Here is a 24,703-nt window from a genome sequence, read left to right as displayed (position 1 = left end):
ATAGTACTACCGGAGGATCCAGCAATACCTCTCCTGGGCATATATCCAGAAGATGCCCCAACAGGTAAGAAGGACACATGCTCCACTATGTTCATAGCAGCCTTATTTATAATAGCCAGAAGCTGGAAAGAACCTAGATGCCCCTCAACAGAGGAATCGATACAGAAAATGTGGTACATCTACACAATGGAGTACTACTCAGCTATTAAAAAGAATGAATTTATGAAATTCCTAGCCAAATGGATGGACCTGGAGGGCATCATCCTGAGTGAGGTAACACATTCACAAAGAAACTCACACAATATGTATTCACTGATAAGTGGATATTAGCCCCAAACCTAGGATACCCAAGATATAAGATATAATTTGCTAAACACATGAAACTCAAGGAGAATGAAGACTGAAGTGTGGACACTATGCCCCTCCTTAGATTTGGGAACAAAACACCCATGGAAGGAGTTACAGAGACGGAGTTTGGAGCTGAGATGAAAGGATGGACCATGTAGAGACTGCCATAGCCAGGGATCCACCCCATAATCAGCATCCAAACGCTGACACCATTGCATACACTAGCAAGATTTTATTGAAAGGACGCAGATGTAGCTGTCTCTTGTGAGACTATGCCGGGGCCCAGCAAACACAGAAGTGGATGCTCACAGTCAGCTAATGGATGGATCATAGGGCTCCCAATGGAGGAGCTAGAGAAAGTAGCCAAGGAGCTAAAGGGATCTGCAACCCTATAGGTGGAACAACATTATGAACTAACCAGTACCCCGGAGCTCTTGACTCTAGCTGCATATATATCAAAAGATGGCCTAGTCGGCCATCACTGGAAAGAGAGGCCCATAGGACTTGCAAACTTTATATGCCCCAGTACAGGGGAATACCAGGGCCAAAAAGGGGGAGTGGGTGGGCAGGGGAGTGAGGGTGGGTGGATATGGGGGACTTTTGGTATAGCATTGGAAATGTAAATGAGCTAAATACCTAATAAAAAATGGAAAAAAAAAAAAACCTAAAAAAAAAACCTTTTTTTGGTAACAGATGAGTTTCAATTCAAATTATGATTTTAAGGCTCAAACCTAACAGGCTTTAATCTCACAATAGCTACTATAATTAAAAATACAAGTTAATAATCAATAACCTTATAAATGATAATACCCTTTAATATATTCAGAAATATGTTAAAGTCATGCTAAGTATTGATGCAGTCAATTTCAAGATCTAAGATTTATTTAGTCTCTTGTTTTAAATTTATAAAGTACAGTTTAAAATTGATAATTAAGAATGAATATTATTTAACTCATATGCTAGGTAGATACTAACCCTTGTTGATATTATAAATACTATTCAACCCTTTCTGATAGTTTAAATCATTTAGCTTTTAGTTTTACTGTCATATCTCTTACATTAGAGGATAAATTCTGGTCTTAGCAGTTTTCATATGTCACCCTATCCACTGGGCTAGACTAACATGTGAAATGTGAGAAACACTAAACACAATTCTGGAATGTATATAATTGAAAGTGAATGAATAGAAACATCAATGACTTTGGTTCTATCAGCTAGAAGATAGAAATTATCTCTGAAACACTAAAGTTGATAGGAAAAGGGGGTAAATTTGATCATCACCCATATATGGAGGTTTATTGCTCTTCTCTAAAGGCAGCCAGATTTCAATGGAGATATAGCCAGGTCTGATCCCTTGTGCTCACAAGGATACAGGACTAACCATAAAATCTTTCTGAAAATGTCCTCTTACCAGTCTCACAGTTGAACTTGTAAAGTTGGATGTCTTCTGGAAGGCTACTTCCACTGTTGATCTTGTTGTTTGCTTCCCTAGTTTCTTCCAAGGTCAATCTAACACAGAAACTGAGGTTTTGCTCCAACAAAACTTCAGATATGTGAAGGATGGGTTTTCTGTTATTTCCTATGGGACTCATATTAGGCCAGTACACAGGTTTATACCACACATCAGATTTTTGTGGGTACATAAAATCCATATCTCACAGGCAACATTTTTATAAAAAATATATTTCTACCAACTCTAATTCCCTAGTTGATCTTTATCATTTTTCTCACAATGTGCAAAGATAATTGTACTCATAAGGTTTATCTTGCATAATCTGGTATTGATCCAGACACATAATGAAGCACTGTGATGGGTGTTAGTAAGCTTCCTGTTTCTAGAGTAAAGGAGCTGAGTTAATCAGCTAGCATAGAACATAAAGGTTTATTGTTAGGATGAAGTTTTTAAGGCCACAATCTCCTGTGAATTAAATTTGTTGCTGTGGATCTGTGGTTGAACATCATCAAAGACAGACATAGTGAAGCAAAACCCCTCTATTTATAGTCAATAAAGAGAAAAGACAAAGAGTATTCTGGGTGTATAAGATCCTTTATGGCATGTCTCTAATGAACTAAATATTTTCCACTAGGTTCAACCTCTATGATACTAGTCTTTCACAATAGCACTAGGGTACCTAGATTTACCAAACACATAAAACATTGAAGGAATTTAAGAAGCAATCTGTATTTGAGTTAATGATGATTTTTTAAAAAAATATGAAAATAAATTCAAACTGTTTTCAGCAGATTATATTTTGCAAGTTTCAAGCTAAACTCTTAATTAAAACTTCATTTTATTTATTTAAAATAACTTATTATGTCCCTGTTACATCTTCTATAGTCTGAAAATTAAATTCTGATATATATTATGATTCTCATTCATGAATAATATCAAGACTTTTTCAATCACAGACACTCAAATTTCTTTTAATATTATTATACTGTTGAGACTTTTTTTTTTTGCTATAGCAATCCCACAGCATAATAGATTTCTCCAAGAACATGTTTTCCTACCTATATGTCTCTTAAGAGCATCTGTAATTTCATTATTTCTGAGGCTGTAGATGAGTGGATTCAACATGGGGATCACCACTATGCAGAACACAGACACCACCTTGTTTTGGTCTGTGGAGTAGCTAGATTTTGGCATCAGGTAGATGAATGTGACAGTTCCATAGAACAGGGTGACTGTAGTGAGGTGGGAGGTGCAGGTGAAAAAGGCTTTATGGCGACACCCAGTGGAGTGCATCTTCAGAATGGTGATGAAGATGTAAATGTATGAGACAGCAATAATAAACACTGTAATCACAATGACAGTGCCACCAGAAATAGTAACAAGAATAGAAACACTGTCAAAAGATAGAGAGCTCAACTAAAGGAGTAAAATCACAGAAAAAGAGTTTGATTCTATTTGGTCCACAGAAGTAAAAAGAAAAGAAAGAAAGGGTGAAGCAAGAAGTATTAAGAAAACTGCTTACGTATGTTACTACAAGCAACTGAACACAGACTTGTGAGGACATCTTGTTTGAATAAAGCAGTGAACTACAGATTGCCACAAAGCAATCATAAGCCATGGCAGCTAGAACAAAGCACTCAACTGTCCCAAAGAAAGCACCTGAGCCAAGGTGGATATTACACCCTAGGGTCATAATGATATTTTTATCCACCAGGAAATTGACATGCATAATAGGTGTGACAGAAGATGCTTAGCCTATGTCAGGAGAACCCAAGTGGCTGAGAAAAAAGTACATGGGGTGATGGAGCTGGGAAGAGACTCTGATTAGAAGGATGGTGCTGAGGTTGCCAAACACAGTCACCAGGTAAATGCACAGGATGATGCTGAAGAGGATGACTCTAAAGACTGGGTCATCTGTTAAACCCAGTAAAATGCACTCTTTCACTGTAGTGTGGTCCCCATACTCCAGGAAAGCTAGGGGCCAGTGTAATTGCTGCTAGATCAAGGCTGTGATGGAGACAGTATGGAAAGGCATTTACATTTATGGGTCATCACTTTCATTAACACAAATATGAGGTTATCACAAGTAAATATATCATTTAAAGAGAATGTGACAGTTATTCTGACAAAGTTTTGATCAAGTCTCTTGATATGCATACATGTATGTGTAACTAATATGTATTACTATAATTTTATTTATTTTTTGTACATTTTTGACTCAATTCCTTGTCATTTTTATTGAAAATAAATTTCTGTTCCTATACAATACATTCTGACCACCATTTTCGCTACCATCGTACCTCTTGGTATCCACACACACACCGGCACACCTTCCTTCTCATCCAGATCAACTCCCCTTCTGTTTTCCTTCAAAAACTTGCAAGCCTCCAAGAAACAACAACCACACATAAAAAAACAAAACAACAACAACAACAAAAACAAACAAGATACTGAAATAGAAGACAAAAATTTCATACTGAGACTGGACAAGGCAGTAGGAAGAAAATTGTTTCAAAGCAGGGATTAAAGCCAGAGAAATGCCTGTTTTTACTAATACTAGTCCAACAAAAACATCAAGCTAAGAGCTGTAGCATTCACAGAGGCTCTGTTGCAGACTCTTGCAGCCCTTATGCTTCCTGCTTCAGTCTCTGTGAGCCAATATGAAGCCTGCTAATCTAAACACATATACTAGAAACCTTCCTTCATAAGATGTATCTCTTGGTTTTTATTTTTACACGGTAAATATGCCTATGTAGCTTTTATCTAAATTTTTTAAATTTAGAGAAAAAACTGATTTCTTTCTAGTTTTCCAACTTCTAATATGAAAATTTGTCTCAATTTAGCCATACTTTACTAAAAGACAATATGAACTATGTATTAAGGAACCTGCCCTCTTTATCTTCTTTGACTGCTTACCATGTGGGATTGAGTAACTGCTAGATTCTTGGACTTCCATTCACAGATGCTACTGAACATTGTTGGGAGTTGACTGTAAGCCATCAACAAATTCCCTTACTATATAGAGACTACACATAATTTATGTGACTCTAGAGAACCATGACTAATACAGAAGAATGTGTATTAAGCACATAGCAGCAAAAACACCCTACTACACATGTTGCAAATTTGTACATGCTCTCAGTTTCACTTTAACTCTTTCATGGATCATAGTTACATAAAAGTTAGATCAAGTCCAGACTGTGTGCAGTTCATATCCTCATTCTCAACTTCTTATATAGTCTAAAGCCATTTACCAATTATCAAACTAAATATTCTCAATGAAATAGTAAAAAGGATTAATACTATTTCTTAAAAATGAAAGACCTCTATGTTAAATTCTATGTCATGTCCTGGTGCTTAGTGAACAATTAGTAAATATTAGTAGTGATTATATAATTCTGGGATTGTATATTTTAATTTCTCTTGGTATTTATAACTTTTGTTATTTTACCCAAGCTCATCCAACACAGCACTACATGCACTCTTATCTCATCATTTTTTACATTATACCTTCTCTTTGTCTAAAATATATGGTGATTGTGAAGAACATTGAGTCAGTAAACAAAGCATGTATTTCCACAAGACAATACCAACAGTATGACATCAAAGCACTTCTGTCACCTCCGATTCTGACTAGCAGAAAGGAACAACGAAACTATGTCCTTCTCAAAGCAGTTTATTCAGGAACCTTTCAACACGCATGCAGGAATCTCTCTCCAGAAATCAATCTCTCTAGGAATAAACAACAACCAACCCGCCCTCAATTGCAATCCCTTATATAACCTCTCAACCATGCTGCATCAGCCCAGTCCATGTAACAGCAGTCCATTGGCCAGAATCATCACTCGTCATATGGTCTGATCTTGCATCATGGTGCACCTGCACAGTTCTCACGATGGTTGTGGCTTATTTTCAGGTATATGAGGAAGTCAGGTGCAAGTCATAAGACTTGGCTGCAGTCCCAGGCACCATCTTGGGACTGCTGCCGCACCTGCTCCTCACATCTCCCCCTTCTTTACTTATTGGCAGAGAGAATGCCTGTCTTAGGTTGCCCCCTGTGGCAATGCCCCTTACCCGTCCTTGGGAGACAAACAGCATTGGTTTGATCCCTGTCTTAGGTTGGTGACATATCCAGGGAGTCTTACCCGTCATTGACTACTTCTCTAGCATGCCAAGCCACACTTGAGGAGATTGTACTGCCTCCACCGCCGCAAAAACCTGCATCATCAAGGCTTGGGCTCTGTGCTGATGACTCTGCATGCAGCAGGTGCACGAGAAGGCCAGGATGCTGATGAATATCAGACACAGGGCAAGTCCATCAATTCCGGCCCACTCTTTTAAGTGGGAGACAGCTGTCAGCAATCCAAAGTTTCTGCAACACCGGTCGATAAATTATTCACAGTCGCAGCAGTTTGTAAGGGATATGGCCGCAGCCGTGGCTGCGGTGGCAGAGATTGCTACAGCAGTGACAATGGCTGCAGCAACGCCAAAAATCCCTCTTAAGTCTAAACAAAGTCATAGAAGAAGGAGCTTGAACAGACCAAGGTACAAAGCAAGGCATCCTAGTCACAACAGCCAAATGATATTCAGATGGATTCCAGCACATACTATAATAACAAATATCACTACTACAATTAACAACATTATTCTTATAAACAATAAACACAAAAGGAGACCACATACAATCAGGCGTAGCCTGAAAAGAAACATTCTTCCCTCCAGTAAATTGAAATACAGAAGTTTTAAACACATTAGGACCATTCCAATAAAAATTTGCATTGTCCCAGGCCCCTTCTGCCACCATGTTTAAGGGGGAAAGATCAGTGCAACTACCATTCACCCCACATAACAACCATACATTAAAAGCATTACTAGCTCCTACTTGAGCTGGATTTTGATTTGTCCAATTATTCCCCGAAAAGGAACTATTATGGACTGTACCTATATAAGGGGAAAAGGGAAAATAATTCTTCACTGCCGAAGGTGGAAGGGAATCAGGAACACTCCTACCATAAAGAGGGGGCCCATCTAGGTTAGGAGGGTATAATTCCATCACCCTTGGATATCCTGTCAGGCCACACTCCTCGAATCCAGATAGCATTAGCTTTAGTAGATACAGCTGAACACAATCATTCATCTGTGAAACATTTTGAATCATCTGAAAACACAACAATCCCTTTAGCTGAAGCAGCATAGATTCCTGCACTGGAGCTATCTCTCCATCCCATGCTAAAAAAGGCAATTGTAGCGAAGCATTAGATGTAAAGAATCGAGGAAACACTTGTGCCGAATGCATCAACGGGATGGGTTTCGGGAACACAGACATAATTCTCCAACGTAGCTCTTCAGTTCTCATTAGCGGGAGCATTCCCAGCCACAGGAACATCCATGTCCTCATTGCTTTGCTTGCCCTGAATCCGGGACCCACAGTGGTTGTTGGTGATCCTGGGGAAACACACAAACAGACCCACTCTCCCAAACCAACACTGTATCTCTAGCAGTAATACGAGGAAAGATTACTGGATGTACTTTAACCAACTGTAATATTGGATCCTTGGGGTAATGATTATCTATAAGGCCTTGAAAACTACACCTCAAAATAGTCCAATTATCCTCCGTGGCTGTTAACACTTCAATTTGCTTAGCATTATATGGTACTATTAGACTTTCAGGTGCTACTCCAAAAAACTGCATGCTTTGCTGTATACCAATCAGAGCCAACTGAGCTACTGAGGCAGGATAATAAACAAGTGTCTTGGCTGGGGAGATTTTTGGGTGTATCCATAACAGGGGAGCTCCCTGCCATAAAACCCCAGTGGGTTGCGACTCTGTTTGCAGTACGCACAAGATAAACTGTTTGGACTCATCTCGGCGTTTCAAGGCTGCACTCTGAATATGCTGTTCTACCAACAACAAAGCCTTCCTGGCAGCATCAGTAAGATATCTGGGAGAATTTAAATCTGTCTTGCTTGGTAAGATATCATATAATGGTTGTAATTGTTTATTGGTCAACGAGAGATAGGGTCTGACCCATTGAATATCTCCCAATGACTTTTGAAAATCATTCAGGGTGCACAATTGATCTGTGCGAAACTGAATCTTTTGAGGGGAACACATATTTTGTCATAATTTTTGTTCCTAAATAATTCACTACAACATCCTTTTATACCTTTTCTGGGGCCAGTTCTACTCCAGCAGCTCCATTATCCGCTTCACCTCCTCAGACGAGACTCTCTGGCGCTGGAGGTGCTGGCTCCAATGACCTCCTGTGCATCCTGAAATACAGAAAAGCACTGGGCTCACAGTTCTCTCCAGGTTTCTGGGTGCAGACTATGCCCTGATGCTTCTTCAGGGGCATATGGAGGTGGCCACGGCAGCCCTGGCCCCAAAGGTTCTACCCCCATTTTCACTTTTTTTTAATTAGGTATTTTCCTCATTTACATTTCCAATGCTATCCCAAAAGTCCCCCATACCCTCCCCCCCAACCCCTACCCACCCACTCCAACTTTTTGGCCCTGGTGTTCCCCTGTACTGGGGCATATAAAGTTTGCAAGTCCAATGGGCCTCTCTTTCCAGTGATGGGCGACTAGGTCATCTTTTGATACATATGCAGCTAGAGTCAAGAGCTCCGGGGTACTGGTTAGTTCATAATGTTGTTCCACCTATAGGGTTGCAGATCTCTTTATCTCCTTGGGTATTTTCTCTAGCTCCTCCATTGGGGGCCCTGTGATCCATCCAATAGCTGACTGTGAGCATCCACTTCTGTGTTTGCTAGGCCCCAGCATAGTCTCACTAGAGACAGCTATATCAGGGTCCTATCAGCACAATCTTGCTAGTGTATGCAATGGTGTCAGCGTTTGGAGGCTGATTATGGGATGGATCCCTGGATATGGCAGTCTGTAGATGGTCCATCCTTTTGTCTCAGCTCCAATATTAGCCCAGAAACTTAGAATACCCAAGATATAAGTTACAATTTGCAAAACACATGAAACTCAAGAAGAACGAAGACCAAAGTGTGGACACTTTGCCCCTTCTTAGAATTGGGAACAAAACACCCATGGAAGGAGTTACAGAGACAAAGTTTCACTTTCTCTTAACTGTTGGCTATGCTCTCCAGATCGTCCTCAAACATATCCCCATCTCTAGAACTTCCTTCTGCCTCTAACTTTTGGAATCGCTCCTCTCTCACCTGATTCAGTGCCTCATTGCCCTTTTGGAGTTCTGCTCCATATCTTTCCTTATCCTCGATACAATTCCATATTAGCTTCCACACTGGCAGCACCCCTTTAGCGAGAACTCACTGTTCTTCTGCAAACACCAAGTCCTTCCCTAACTTCTCCCAACTGGGCCCTGTAAGATGTCCTGATACGGGGAACCAAAGAGTGATCTGATCCACTGCTTTTAAAAAGTTCTCCAGGGTCTCCTTTTTCAGCCTGATTCCTTTCACTTTCATCAAGTCCTTAAGAGCTTGGTGCACTGTTTGACCTGAGGTTGAATTTCCCATGGTGCTTGGTGCAACTTGTCCCAAAACCGAGAACCTTATCGTCTCAATCCAAGAACTTAAATTGTCCCACTTACCTGGGAACCTTACCAGCTAGCTGCCCTGACTGGGATGAGTTGTGAACATCCCCGTATGGGCCACCATTTGTTGCTTCCGATTCTGACCAGCAGAAAAGAACGACGAAACTACGTTCTTCTCAAAGCAGTTTATTCAGGAACCTTTCAACATGCATGCAGGAATCTCTCTCCAGAAATCAATCTCTCAAGGAATAAACAACAACCAACCCACCCCCAATCTCAATCCCTTATATAAACCCTCAACCACGCCCCATCAGCCCAGTCCACGTAACAGCAGTCCATTGGCCAGAATCATCACTCGTCATATGGTCTGATCTTGCATCATGGTGCACCTGCACAGTTCTCACGATGGTCGTGGCTTATTTTCAGGTGTATGAGGAAGTCAGGTACAAGTCATAAGACTTGGCTGCAGTCCCGGGCACCATTTTGGGACTGCTGCCACACCCGCTCCTCTCACACTTCAAAGATAGGGACTTCATTTGCATGAGTAATAGGTCTCTATACTATTAAAGATAATACTGGATTCTGGATTCATCAGTGGCTAGATATATAATAATCCTTTAACAAGGGATATATATATGAGTTTGAATGTGGAAATACAAGTTAATTTAGCTAGTTTTTGGTCTATATTATTGCCTTCTTCCACTTGACTTGTGTGTCCATCTGAAGCTTATATATTTAGATACATTTTCAAAGGATAAAGTGATCTCCAAAGATAAAGACCAAGTATTAAGCAGATTTGCCCATACAATTAATTTTCATGAACTATTTGGTTTCTTTATCCTGTGTGGTGCTGCTGCCATGGGACTAATGCTCATCCTCCTATTTCCAAGGCCTTAGTAAGATTAGCTCACGTTGCTCAATACAGTTCAGGCTCAAGGGGAACAGGGTCATGGTCTTGCCTGATGTGCTTATCTTTTGAATCAGTCCACTGTACTTCTGACATATTCTCTGGCAGCATCAAAGATTTGGTCTTTTCATCTACCATCCGCATCTACCTGGATGCTAAAAGGGTTGGGTGAGTAATCTCTATTCCTAGTATATTTTCTTGTAGAGAAGAAATGCCTATTGCATACCCAGCTCAGGTAATTGCCTACCTGAGGGCAAATTAATCATTTGCATTTCATTATCATTAATGCCATTCCTGAGCTGTAGTTCAGGGTTTAAAGTTTTTAATATTTGCTTTAGAGACTGCAGAAGCAAAGAATTCTAGGTATTTTTAAACACCTGTCCACATAAAATGTCCATATGAAATACACTATACCATTCAGTTGTCTATGAATCTTTTATTAAATACAGTGTGTTGGATTTGTTCAGCTGTAGGGTTGGTAAAGACCTTTTCCCAATCTGTGGATTGCTGTTTTGTCCTTTTGACAGTGTCTTTTGCCTTACACAAGCTTTTCAATTTTATGAGGTCGAATTTGTCTATAGTTCATCTTAGAGGCAGAGCCATTGATGTTCTGTTCGGGAAAATTTCCTCTTTGCCAACGTGTTTGAGTGGGGAACGTGTTCCCCACTTTCTCTTCTATTAGTTTCAGTGTATCTGGTTTTATGTGGAGGTTCTTGATCCACCTGGACTTGAGCTTTGTACAAGGAGATAAGAATGAATCAATTGGTGTTCTTCTGCATTCTGACCACTAGTTGATCCTGCACCATTTGTTTAAAATACTTTTTCTCACTGGGTTTTATTGGCTTCTTTGTCAAAGATCAGGTGACCACAGGTATATGGGTTTATTTCTGGGTCTTTAACTATATTCCATTGATCAACCTGTCTCCGTACCTTGTAGTTTTTATAACTATTGCTCTGCAATACAGCTTGAGATCAGGGATTGTGATTCTCCCAGAACTCCTTTGGGGATCAGGCTGTCTCTGGTTTTGGGCAAGGTGGAGAGGGTCTAGAGCAGAAGATATGCTCCAGGGCACAATTGAGGACCTGTGAACCTGGTGGCTTCAGAATTTCCAGTTCTCTCTTTTTTATCCTAAAAAATTCTCTGGATAGCTTATATTCTGTATAACACAAGTCCAGTCTTTAATTGTACCTCTCTCTCTTCCACTTATTTACTCCAGGTTTCTTTTGATTATCTTATGAATCAGTATCCCATGATCACAACCCTGTGCTTCTTAGGAGACAGCAAGTATACTTTTTTTTTTCTTAACATAGGGATAGAATTCAGAGATCTGTCTGCCTTTGTTAAACACAGACAATGAGATAGATGGATGGGACCCTGCCCTGAAATTACCATTTCTACCACACCTGGACCCAAACTAACTCTGTCCTATACTGACCTTGAACTTAGATATCTGCTTGCATTTGTATCTTTTAGACATGCTGCCTCATAGTATAGCTCCCTTTGTTCCTTTAGATTCATGAAGCCTCTTATAATTCTTATTCCATCCTTTTGCATAGTTGGTAAGTTATATGTATATGTATATATATATATATATATATATATATATATATATATATATATATATTTTCCACACATGTATTTAGAGCTCTTTCCCATAGCTTTAAAGACTGTTATGAACTCCCAGTGTTTAACATTTTGCTGAGACATTAGTCACACCTTCAGCTCCTGGGATCCTGCTGTCTTAGATTATCATGTAGTCATTATAACCTTAACAAGACATTCCTTGGAGGAATGTGAAAATATGTACATTATTACACAAACAAACCTTATGCTCAGAGCAGCCATCAACACTCATGGAAGCTCACATTGGGGCCCTGTCCCAGGGGTTGGAACCATGTTACTCCATCCTCACCAGGACTCTACAGGGCTTGGCAAAAACACCTGATTGATTCTGAGGAAAAATTCTATACAACTCTGAACATATGGAATGAGCATTTTAAACAAATGAATTTGTCATTTTCCTCAACAGGGACAATCTGGACAAGAAATGGAGCCTAGAGTCCACAGTACCTTGATAGAGTTCATCCTATAAAGGTTAACAGACAAGCTTGTTCTTTGTTTCATCATCCTTTTGCATTTTCTTGGAATATGCATTCTCAGTTTACTAGCATAATCAATTTAGTAAGAAGCTGTCTCCAGCTCCATAGTACTGTTATTGGAGTCAACCTCTATATTGCTTCTTAGCCATCTGGCTTTTATGAATCTTGCCTATTCCAAAGCAATTACACCTATAATGCTGAAGGTATTCATTGTACATGGAACAGCACTTCCTGTGCATGTCCATGAAGCCTAGATATGTTCTGTGTTGACTTTTGTGACAGCAGAGTGCTTTCTGCTAGCTGACATGATCTATGATGTCTATATGGCCATCTGCTTATCCCTAAACTATCCCATACATATATATGTTTCACAAATCTGCCTCCTCTTAGTTGGACTTCTTAAGTTACTGGCAATGTGAGTACTGGAAAACTTACCTGTTCTTAAGTCTGTACTTCTGTGAATCAAATCAGATAGCTCTCTCCTGTGATGTCTAAATAGTTGAAACTATGTAGCTCAGATGTCTCCATTGTTGGAATCATCCCATCCATCTCTGTTGGATCCATCATTGTAGTATCAGTGTTTTTCACAGCTACCTCTTGCCATACCCACTCCAGTGAAGCCTGCATGGCAAGTCCAAAAGGTTGGCTGCAGCCGTGAATCAAAAAGTTTTACAGAAACTTGTCTCCTGGATAGTCTCTGGTGCCCCATAACCAGATTTGTCCTTGTGATAGTGTGGAACATCTTATATGCTTTCTTGCAGTATTTTAGATAAGAGCTAAAAATCTCAGGGCTAGTTCAACAAAGTAAACTTAGAATTATAGCTGAGTCATTCCCATATGCAGGAATTTACAATGGTCTAGGAAGAAGCAGGTTAAGTTTTAAGGAGGAAATTGTATTATTCATGAAAAGGTTGGCAAGAGTGGAAACCCCCTGGTGGTGGGTTATAAAATAGATCAGAATTGCACCTGGGCATATTAGCCCTTTCACCTGGCCCCTGTCAATAGCTGACTTTAGATAGGACTGATCTTATCTCAGTTGTAACCATTGCCTGGTTCCTTTCAGTCTTTATGTATGCATTATTCTGTTTTGTGTCAGATAACTTCAATATACCTTGGCTGATTTGTCACCTAACTTTTTTGTTTTCTTCTGTAAATAAATCTGATGCTCACTTTGAGAAATTACATTCAAATACAGCATTCTCTCTGTATTAGCATCTGTTTGTCATTTTTCACCAACTGCTTGCCCACCTTCATACCAAGACCCTGATTCTCCTGCGGGATGAGAGGCCAACTGAGTCCAGTCCACAGCAACCTCCTACATTTACATCCTCATCACCATTCTGAAGATGCACTTCACTGAGGGATTTCACAATGCCTTCTCTTCCTGTACCTGCAACGTTATTGCAGTCAACTTCTAGTATAGAACCATTGCTTTCTTTTATATGAAGCCCAAGCCACCTACTCAACTAAGTAGAACAGTGTGTTATCTCTGTTCTACAAAAAGGTGTTCTCCATCCTGAATTCCCTCATTTACATTCTGAGGAACAGAGATATAAAAGAGGCCCCAAGAAAAGCAAAGGCTTTGCATAGATTCTATTCTTTGAAGAAACAAAATTATTTCATTTATTCATGTCATTCTCAGTGTCTACCACATGACAGTTTAGTCAATATCTTATTTGACTGTTCTAAGTTTCATTTGTACACTTGTGTATAATTTGGAAACTATCTTGAAGTATTTAAACTTATTCTAATAATTATTACTAGTACAGAATTCCTACAGATATCAAGAAATCTTTCTTTTTTAAAATTCATGTAGCCAACAATAATTTGCATGACTGTGTGTCATCTTCACTCTAAATGTATCCTATATATAAACACAACAACATGTGGGAAAAGGTATCATTAACTTTATTTTATAAGTAGCTTGACTAAGTAATTAGATCATAACACTCATGGACTCATGGCCATAAGTTGTTCTCGCTTACACCCGACTCGACCAGCAAGAACGACGCTGCAACAGGATCCTTCTGCACACGTTTATTGGGAGAGCTTGATTGTAGAGGCAAAGAGACCCCGAGCCCAGAACTGGTGCTGCTTATATAGGCCTAGGAGAGGCCTGTCTCACACCCGGATTGGTTATGCACTAAGCCTCATTTGCATGTTCCTCATCTGATTGGCTACTCTCTCTCTGTACCTCTCAGAGCCTCATTGTCATACCTCATTTGAATGTCTCACATCTGATTGGTTATACTCTCAAAGCCTCATTATCATGCCCGGGCCAGGCAGTGTCTTTGCAAAAAAACTTTACTGCATATGTACACATTGGTTGTTTGTCCAAACTTATGCGTGGTGGCCAGCAGTAGTCAGCGCCACTCTGCAATGGCACATGTGGCTTCCCACAAGTTGTAAGTTTAGCATTGAACCCCCAGGACCTGCTTCTACAATCTCTACTTCAATAGTCAATTTTTACATAAAATCTACTGTCCTTAAAAATCTTACCCCAATTCACAGATGAGAAAATACCAATGAGAAACTGACCTTACAAATATGAAACAGTTTCTCTACCCTGGAGTGTTTTTAAGTCTCTTGATTCTGTCTTACATGCTCTGTGCTTATACTTTCCATGACAATTTCTAAAGAAATTCAGGCACTGAAAATGATGTAGGGGACGTACTTGAATGGTACACTTTATCAGTCTTTTGGAAAAATTATATACAAATATAACTAGGGTGTACAAATACTGGGAAATGGATTGATTTTCAGTATATATTTTTAATTCTTTCTTTAACATAATTATATATTGAAGTTATTATCAACCATTTGGCTGGAAACCATTTAGGCACCTGAAACCTAAACTCAGATCCCAACTATTTTCCTCACTGAGATTGGATGAAAATATTAGGCTTTACAGTGTCTACCCAAATAAAAACATTCATATTAAGCTATAAAGTAAAACCATAACAACATTTCAATGAATGATGCTAAGCACAGTTGAAAGGATTCAAGGTATATTAAATAGAAAAAATTATGAGGTGCTGAATAGTCATGTTATGACTTTAATTTCTCATACTTTAATGCCTTAGTTAAAATAGATATACATTGAAAATAAAAGAATTTCAGGGGGACTCACCATCCCTGACCTCAAGCTATACTACAGAGCAGTAGTGATAAAAACTGCATGGTATTGGCACAGAGACAGACAGGTTGATCAATGGAATATAACTGAAGACCCAAAAATAAAACCACACACTTACAGAAACTTGATCTTTGATAAAGAAGTGAAAATATACAATGGAAAAAAGAAATCATCTTCAATAAATGGTGCTGGTATAACTGGCAGTCTGTGTGTAGAAAAATTAAAATAGATCCATATTTGTTATCTTGCACAAATCTCAAGTTCAAATGGATCAGAGATCTCAACATAAAACTAGATACACCGAATCTAATAGAAGAGAGAGTGGGAAAGAGCCTCAAACTCATTAGCACAGGGGGGAATTTCCTAAACAGAACCCCAATAGCTCAGGCTCTAAGATCAACATTTGATCAATGGGAAGTCATGCAACTGGAAAGCTTCTGAAAGGAAAAGAACATAGTCAATAGGACAAACCAGCAACATACAAATTGGAAAAAATCTTCACTAACCCTAAAGCTAACAGAGGGCTAATATCCAAAAATGCAAAGAATTCCAGGAGTTAGACTCCAGAGAACCAAATAACCATATTAAAAATGGGATACAGAGCTAAACAAAGAATTCTCACCTGAGGAATCTCGAATGGCTGAGAAGCACCTACAGAAATGTTCAATATCCTTAGTCATCAGGGAAATGCAAATCAAAATGACCTGGGATTTCACCGTACATCAATCAGAAAGGCTAAGATAAAAAACTCACTTGATAGCAGATGATATTGAGGGTATGGAGAAAGAGGAACACTCTTCCATTTCGGGTAGGATTCCAAACTGGTAAAACCACTCTAGAAATCAATCTGGGGGTTTCTCAGAAAATTGAAAATAGATCTACCTGAAGTCCCAGCTATATCACTCTTGGGCATATATCCAAAAGATGCTCCACCATGCCACAAGGGCACAGGTTACAATATGGTCATAAGAGCGTTATCTGTGATAGCCAGAAGATGGAAACAACCCAGATTTCCCACGATGGATGAATGGGTACAGAAGATGTGGCTCATTTACACAATGGAATACTACTAAGCTATTAAGAATGTGGACATCATGAGTTTTGCAGGCAAATGGATAGAACTAGAAAATATCATTCTGGGTGAGGTAACTCAGACACAAAAGGACATACTTGGCATGTACTCACTAATAAGTATTAGCTAAAAAAGTACAGAATACCCAGAATACAATCCACAGAACTTGTTGGGAGCTATTAAGACAACTCTTGATCTCTGAATTGGGCCTCTCCCCCTGAGAAGAAAAGGGGGTCAAAAGCGGGCCACCGATGCACCGCTCTGAGAACAACCACAGATTGTTCCAACCCTAAGTCAGCACCCGATGTCCTGACCTCAAGATGTACCCTGATACCGCCAAGTTCCTGCTTCCCAGTGTAGTCGCCAAAAGAAAAATTTCTGCTGCCCCATCCCTCCTGCTGAGAAGTACTTCCTCTTTTTCCACTGCCCCATCCCTCCTGCTGAGGTGCATTTCTGCTGCCCCATTCCTCCTGCTGAGAAGTACTTCCCCTTTTGCTTGTGCATTTAAACCTTGGGCCTGGCTAATACATTGGGGTCTTGATGCAATTCAGAACTTTTCTGTGTCGTTATTCGCACAAGACCCTCATCTCTCTCTACCCCCCAATTTGGTTCTTAGGAGAAGGTCCCCTCGAGACCCTCGAATAACTGGACCTGCTGGACGGGTCAAGAACTCAAGAAGGTTATCAAGTCAAATGGCCCAAGTGAGGATGTCTCAATCCCACTTGGGAGGGAGAGCAGTATACATGGACTTGTATTTATGAAGTAGTAAGAAAAATGGGATTGCATTTTTAATTGGGTTGATTTGTTGAATTCTATTTTCTTGAGTTCATTATACATTTCAGATATTAGTCCTCTTTCAAATTGATAGTTGTGTAGTTTTTTTTCTGATTCTGTAGGCTGCCATTTTTTTTTCCTATCAATGGTGTCCATAGCCTTGTAAAAGTTTTGCAGATCCACAAGGTCCCATTTATTAATAGTTGATCTTAGTACCTGAACTATTGGTGTACTGTTAGTTAATTTGTCTCCTGTGTCAATGAGTTCAAGGCCATTCCCTACATGCTCATCTATTAGATTTAGTGTGTCCTGGTTTTATATTGAGGTCATTCTTCTACTTGGTCTTGAGTTTTGTGAAGGGTGATAGATGTGAGTTTATTTGCCTTCTTCTGCATGCAAACATTAATTATACCAGTACTGTGTTGAAGATGCTTTCATTTATCCTTTTAGCTTTGTCAATAATCAAGTGGTTATAGGTGTGTAGGTATAATTCTAGGTCTTCTATTCTATTCCACTGATCAACTTGTCAGTTTTTATGTCAATTCCATGCAGTGTTTATTACTATTGCTCTATAGTAAAGCTTGAAGTCAGGGATAGTGATAACTTGAGAAGTTCTTTTATTGTTTAAGATTGTTTTATTTATCCTGTTTTATTCATATGAAATTTGGAATTGCTCTTTCTAGCTCTGTAAGTAATTGTGTTGGATTTTTTATGGGAATTGCGTTGAATCTGTAGATTGCTTTTGGTAAGATGGCCATTTTTACTGTTAATCCTACCAAGCCATGAGCAGGGGAAATTTTTTCATCTTCTGATATTTTCCTTGGGTTCTTTCTTAGTGACTTGAAGTTCTTGCCATACAGATCTTTGACTTGCATTCTTAAAGTTACATCAAGATTTTTTTACATTATTTGTGTCTATTATAGAGAGTTCTGTTTCCATAAATTCTTTCTCAGCCCATATATCAATTGTATAAATGAAGGCCACAAGAGGACATAGCCATTTGCATTGATTTTTGTGTCCAGCCTCTTTGCTGAATATGTTTACCAGCTGTACTTGTTCTTTTGTGGAAATTTTTGAATCCTTTATGCATCATATCATCTATTAATAGGGATAGTTTCTCTTCTTCCTTTCCAATGTGTATCCCCTTGATCTCCTTTTGTCCTTTTTTGCCCTAGCTATAACTTCAAGTACTATGTTGAATAGGGAGGGAGAGAGTGCAAAGCCTTGTCATGTCCTTGATTTTAGTGGAATTGTTTTAATTTACTCTCCGCTTAACTTAATATTGGTATTCGTTTGCTGTATATTGCTTTTATTATGTTTAGCTATGCACCTTATATCCCTGTTCCTTCAAATATTTTAAAATGACAGAGTGTTGGATTTTATCAAAGGCTCTTTCAGTATCTAATAAGATGATCTTGAGTTTTGTCTTGTTTTTTTCAGTTTGTAAGGTGAATTACTTCCATGGGTTTTCATATACAGAACTGCCTGTACAATAATGGGATGATGCCTACTTGATTATGGTGGATGAAGAATTTTCAATACAGCCATCTCGAATAGCCAAGAAGTGCTTAAATGATGTTCAATGTCTATTCTTAGTCATTAGGGAAATGCAAATCAAAACTAATCTGAGATTCTATCTTATACCCATCAGAATATCTACAATCAAAAAGTCAAATGACAGCATATGCTGGAAAGAATGTGGAACAAGAAGAGCACTCTTCCATTGCTTAAGAACATGTGCAAACATGTACAGCCACTTTGGGAATCAATTTGGCTTTTTCTCAGAAATTGCAGACATTTTAACCTTAAGATCCTGTTATATCACTCCTGGGCATATATTCCAAAAGTATCCTAATATGCCTCTTGCTCACTGGAAACAACCTAGATGTCCTTCAACTGAAAAATGAGTAAAGAATATGGGGTACGTCTACAGAATGGAATACTCTTCAGCTATTAGAAATTCAGATATCATGAAATTGGAGATAAATGGATGGAACTTGAGAATATCATCCCAAATAAGGTGATGCAGAACTAGAAAGACATCTCTGATAGGTAATCACTTGTAAATGGACATTAGTCATAAAGTCCAGAATAACAATCCAAAGATCCGTGGAAACCAAAAGAGGGCCCAAGGGAGGATGTGTGAATCTCACTCAGAAAGGAAAACAAAATAGTTATAGGAGGTAGATGAAGAGAGGAAACTGGGTAGAAAGGGAGTCAGGAGGGTTCTGGGGATATTGGTAGGGTATTGGCGAGTAGGGAAGAGTTGAGAGTGAGAATGGAAATTGTTGAGGCCATCTGTGGGAACAGGTGAAGACATGGGTTGGAAGAGGCTTCAGGGAATCTGTGGGGTTGAGCTAGCTATTATTCCGACTGCCTGGGGATATTGAGACTGAAGTGACTACCTCCTGTAGCTAAGCAGAATTTTCAGTAGAAGGAGGGAACAACCACCCCCCCCCCAAAAAAAAAGAAAAAAATTTCAATACAAAATTTGTCCTGGCTACAAGATATACAAGGATATAGATGGATCAGGGACTGGAAAGAACAGGCAACCAATGACTGGTCCAATTTGAGACTCATCCAATGGGAGAAAGCCTACCTGTGACACCATTAATGCTATTCTGCTTTGTTTACAGAGAGGAACTTAATATAACTATCTCCTGAGAGGTCCTACAGAGTCAATTAATCTGACCCCATTGGCTCTCATGGAAGCTGAACCACCAAAAAAAGAGTATGAAGTGGCTGGGCCCAGGCTCCTTATACATTTGTAGAAGATGTGCAGTTTCTTTTTCATGTGGGTCCTCTAACAATTGGAGCAGGGCCTGTCTATGACCCTGTTGCCCATATCATTGGATCCCCTTCCTGTACCTAGACTGCCTCAGTAGGAGAGGATGTACTTATCCCTGCTGAGACTAGATGCCTCAGGGTGGGGTAGTATGCAATGGGATCTTCCCTTTCTCTGAGGAAAAGAGAAGGGGTTAGTGGGGGAGTGATTTATAATGGCAGAACTGGGAAGAAAGCATGGAGACAATTGGGATGTAATGGGAATAAAAATACATTATAGAAAAAAATGGGGTGACAGTGGATAACAAGGATGAATATTCTCTCAATGAGTTATATTCGTGTATGAGATTATCAAATTGAAGCCATTATGTGATATCCATTTACTAATAAAAAATACATAAAGAGAGAATTGTGCTGAGAAATAGAAGTGCTGTCAGATGGTGTCCACTGGTATGTTTAGATAATTCTATCACCTATCATTCCAGGAGACATACTCAAAAGCACACTCTAGGTCTCCAGGAAACAGTGACAATGATGAAATCAGTTACTTAGAAAAGTGGAAGGTATGGAAATTATGGATTTAAAAATATTAGGATACAGAAGTTTTTGACTGTTAGATGGGGATTAATCAGATAGGAGGGGATACCATGACTTCAATGGCCCAGATGTAATAAATGGGTGCTGTGATCCATATTATTCTCTTGTTAAGGTCACCAGGTAAACTAGGGAAACACAGGCTAAAGTACATAGCAGTAAAATTTTAACCAATACCATGGGCATTTCTATCATAGGAACAGACACTATCAATTCAAGACTTCAAAAAAAGACAGAACTTTAAATTCTCATAGAAAAGCTCTCACAAATATCCTCCCTTTCAATTTAAAAAGAAAAAGATTCATTTCTTTTTATTTTTTATGTATGAGTGCTTTGCATTTAAGGATATGTACAATATGCATGCCAGGACCCTTTAGAAGGCAGAAGAGTCTGCTGAATCCCCTAGATTTGGAATTATAGGTGGTCTGAGCCACAATGTTGGTTCTGGGAGCTAGACGCAGGTCCTCTGCAAAAGTAATAGGTGTTCTTATATACTGAGCCATCTCTCCAGTCCATTCAATCTCCTCTTAGTTCCACCAGATAGCAACTTGTCATTTTTCTTTAGTCTATCTTACCTGCTTCTTTATTTGTTTCTGTTTCATTTAGTGTGTGTGCTTGTAAGTGTGCATGTGTGTGCACAAGAATGTGCAAGTCCACACATAAGATCAAACTTGTGTGAGTTAGTTCCTTCCTTCTACCTTATAGGTCTCTTAGATCAAAGCCAGATTATCAGACATGGCGGCATTGACATTTACCAATAAACATCAACTTCTTCATACTATCAGCTATCATTTTGGAAACTTTATGCCTTACTCTTCTAACAGATTGTTCCTAGTCTTTAGCATTCAACAAACTTCCCCATATATCTGGTAAAATTTTAAGGTGCTTCTGACTAAATGAGACTTTAAAACTTTAGTCATGTAAATTCCAACTTCCTGAACATAAAATTAGTCTCCCCATAAACCCTGAATGGAGTGTTCAAGTGTTCTGTAATTTACATTATGTACTGGCTGTTTGAGTAATAATAATAATAATAATAATAATAATAATAATAATAATAATAACTTACTGACTAGTCAGGAATATTAATGTTAGTATCAATGAAGATTTCAAGCACATTCTTCATATGTTTGAGGATATCTTTTGAAGAAGACAGGGAAAAGACATCAAAACCACCATCGTTTTTTTTCATGAAAGGAAACTTTTTCTGCAATCTACTGTCAGAGCTTTGGAATTATTTTACAGGTAGATACAAGATAACCATTTAGCCATTCATTCCATCTAGATATTTTATTGAATATTTATTTTACTGTAAAACCAAGTAGATACTAAAGATTTGTTACTGAATGATACAAATATTACAAAATTCATACTTCAGTGGACATTATACTAGAGATGAATCAACCTTTTAAAACATAGAATGTAGTAGGGAAGAACAAATGGAGGTGATCTAAGTAGGAAATTTAGCTGTGTCAGGGATGTGTTGTGTTGGCTTGTTTAGGATAGCAATGAAATCTCAATGGAGCAAGTGGTATTAGAGCAAGAAAATATGATGGGCACCTGGATTTTATTCTAAAGTGAATGAAAATATTTAAAAATAAAAATAGGTGTAGAGTAATATAGGGATATTTTAAAATACATGTTTACAGACATTTAACGTGTGAGCACTTCATTTACAATAAACACCAGCCTGGAAAGTCACATCTACTGGTGCTATAATATAGTTTAGCTATAATATAGATTATTCTTAAGTATCATGAGAATAAACAAGAACTTTCTTATTTGATCTAAGTCTAACTCCACCATATGAAAAATCACACCTAACACATCTATGAAAGCCAAAACCTATGCTAGACAGGTCATAGGCCATAGGGAAGAACTCACCATCATTATCCTCCTCAATGGACAATGGACATAGTATTAAACCACTTCTCAATGACATATCATTGGATACATATATTTTTACTCTCCCAATTCTTATCATAATGGTTTCTTTTTGTAGTAAATAGTGATTAACAAAAAGCAAAGCAAAGCAAAACAAAACAAACAATCACTTGTCAATATGCAGAGAATTGGACACTGTGAAAGGCTCTACAATATGTAGAACTTCTATACCACACCTCCTTTTTTCCAAGCTCAGGATCCATTGTGAGGATGGAAGAAAAAGTGTAAGAGTTGGAGCTGATAGCTAAATACAAATAAACAGTGTATTCAAGGCACAACAGAATGGTTACAAATATGGCCTCTTGTTAACACTTTTGGTATCCATATGCTCACATTAGACAAAATCATAGCACATAGAGGGAACATGGGTATGAATCTATAGGTAGCTGAGGAGTTATTGGAAACTTCCAGAATGAAAGTAAATTATCTATAAGGACATGCCCTGGTAGGCTAACCATGCTTCAGTAAAGCCTAAATACCTAAATATATACAGGTACAACAAGATGAGTTTGATAGAAAAAAATACTTGAATGTGTAGAGGAGGAAACTACACTGAGAAGAGTTCAAGAGGGGCTGCACATGATCAAAATACATTGCATAATGTTCTTAAAGACATACTAAAAACTACAAAATAAAAATGCAATAAAGTATAGTATCTATGTGTACTGGGAGAAAAAAGAGATTCAGGCAAAAGGAATAACAAGAAAGTGAATAACTAAACCTCAGATGATGGTCATACTGGGTAATTGTGGTTATAGTGAGTTTTACAAAACAGGTTACCATAAGAAAATACTTTCTTACCAAGGTGTCTCTTTAGAGCCTCCTTAATCTCATTATTCCTGAGGCTATAGATGAGGGGGTTCAACATAGGAATAACAACTGTGTAGAATATAGACAACACCTTGTTCTGGTCAGTGGAGTAGCTGGACTTGGGCATCACATAAATGAATATAGCAGTTCCATAGAACAGAATAACTGCAGTGAGGTGAGAGGTACAGGTGGAGAAGGCCTTGCATCGACTTTCGGTGGAGTGCATCTTCATAATAGTGATGAAAATACAGGAATAGGAGATGGCTATAACAAACACTGTTGTCAGTGTGATAAAGCCAGCAGAAATTGAGGTAATAACAACAGCAACAGTGACATCAGAACAGGAGAGTTCCAACAAAGGAGCAAAATCACAGTAGAAGTCATTGATTCTATTTGGTCCACAGAAGAACAAGGAAAAGAAGGAAAGAGTGAAAAAGGAAGCATTAAGAAAACCCTGTATATAAGATCCTACCACCAACTGGATACAGGCTTCTGTGGACATTTTTGTGGAATAAAGCAGTGGGTTGCAGATGGCTACAAATCGATCATAAGCCATGGTAGCCAGAAGGAAGCATTCAACTGTCCCAAAAAAAGCAGCCGAGGTAAACTGAATAGAACATCCAATGTAGGAGATGGTATTTTGTTTTACTAGGAAGGTAGCAAGCATATTGGGTGTGACAGAAGATGAAATGCCTATGTCAACAGAAGCCAAGTGGCTGAGAATAAAGTACATGGGGTGATGGAGCTGGGAAGAGACTCTGATAAGAAGGATGGTGCTGAGGTTCCCAGACACAGTCACCAGGTAGATGCACAGGATGATGATGAAGAGGATGTCTCTAAGAACTGGGTCATCAGTTAATCCCAATAAAAAAAACTCTGTCACTGTAGTGTGGTTCCCATCCTCTAGGAAAGCCATGAGACACATAACTGCTCCTAGATTAAATCTGTGATGAAGATATTACAAAATTTGATTCATAAATAAGTCACTTCATTTCAGTTAACCGGGGCATGGAGAACATTACAAACTAATATATTATTCAAAACATTGGATAAGTTATTGATGTTTCACCACCATTTTCATTATTTGTACACTTATATGCAACAATTATTTCAAAATTATTTAAGCAGAAATGCTAGAAATGTGTTATAAATAATAAACAACTTTTTTTTACATTTACTTAAAATGAAATATACAAGATTTTCATTAAGGCTAAAGTTAAAAATTATGAGACTTGGACCAGTAAGATAGGTTGGTAAATA

General features: G+C 38.6%; 1 protein-coding gene and 2 pseudogenes across 1 annotated transcript; 1 reads left to right on the top strand and 2 right to left on the bottom strand.

Moving 5' to 3' along the window:
• Nucleotides 2,822-3,779, bottom strand: Olfr500-ps1 (olfactory receptor 500, pseudogene 1; annotated as a pseudogene).
• On the top strand, nt 12,278-13,941 carry Olfr499-ps1 (olfactory receptor 499, pseudogene 1; annotated as a pseudogene).
• On the bottom strand, nt 23,367-24,359 carry Olfr498 (olfactory receptor 498). Its single transcript, NM_146307.2, has one exon. It carries the CDS (start codon nt 24,357-24,359, stop codon nt 23,367-23,369), a length of 993 nt encoding a protein of 330 aa, NP_666419.2.
• Between the last annotated feature and the right edge of the window lie 344 nt (nt 24,360-24,703).

This window comes from Mus musculus, chromosome 7 (assembly GCF_000001635.26).
Source record: "Mus musculus strain C57BL/6J chromosome 7, GRCm38.p6 C57BL/6J".
NCBI classification, from domain to species: domain Eukaryota; kingdom Metazoa; phylum Chordata; class Mammalia; order Rodentia; family Muridae; genus Mus; species Mus musculus.
The sequence above is the reverse complement of the archived record's forward strand: the minus strand, read 5'-3'. Positions and strand labels throughout refer to the sequence as shown.

Bases quoted from the DNA above. Each gene is read 5' to 3' on its own strand.
- Olfr498 (NM_146307.2), bottom strand. From the start codon at position 24,359: ATGGCTTTCCTAGAGGATGGGAACCACACTACAGTGACAGAGTTTTTT.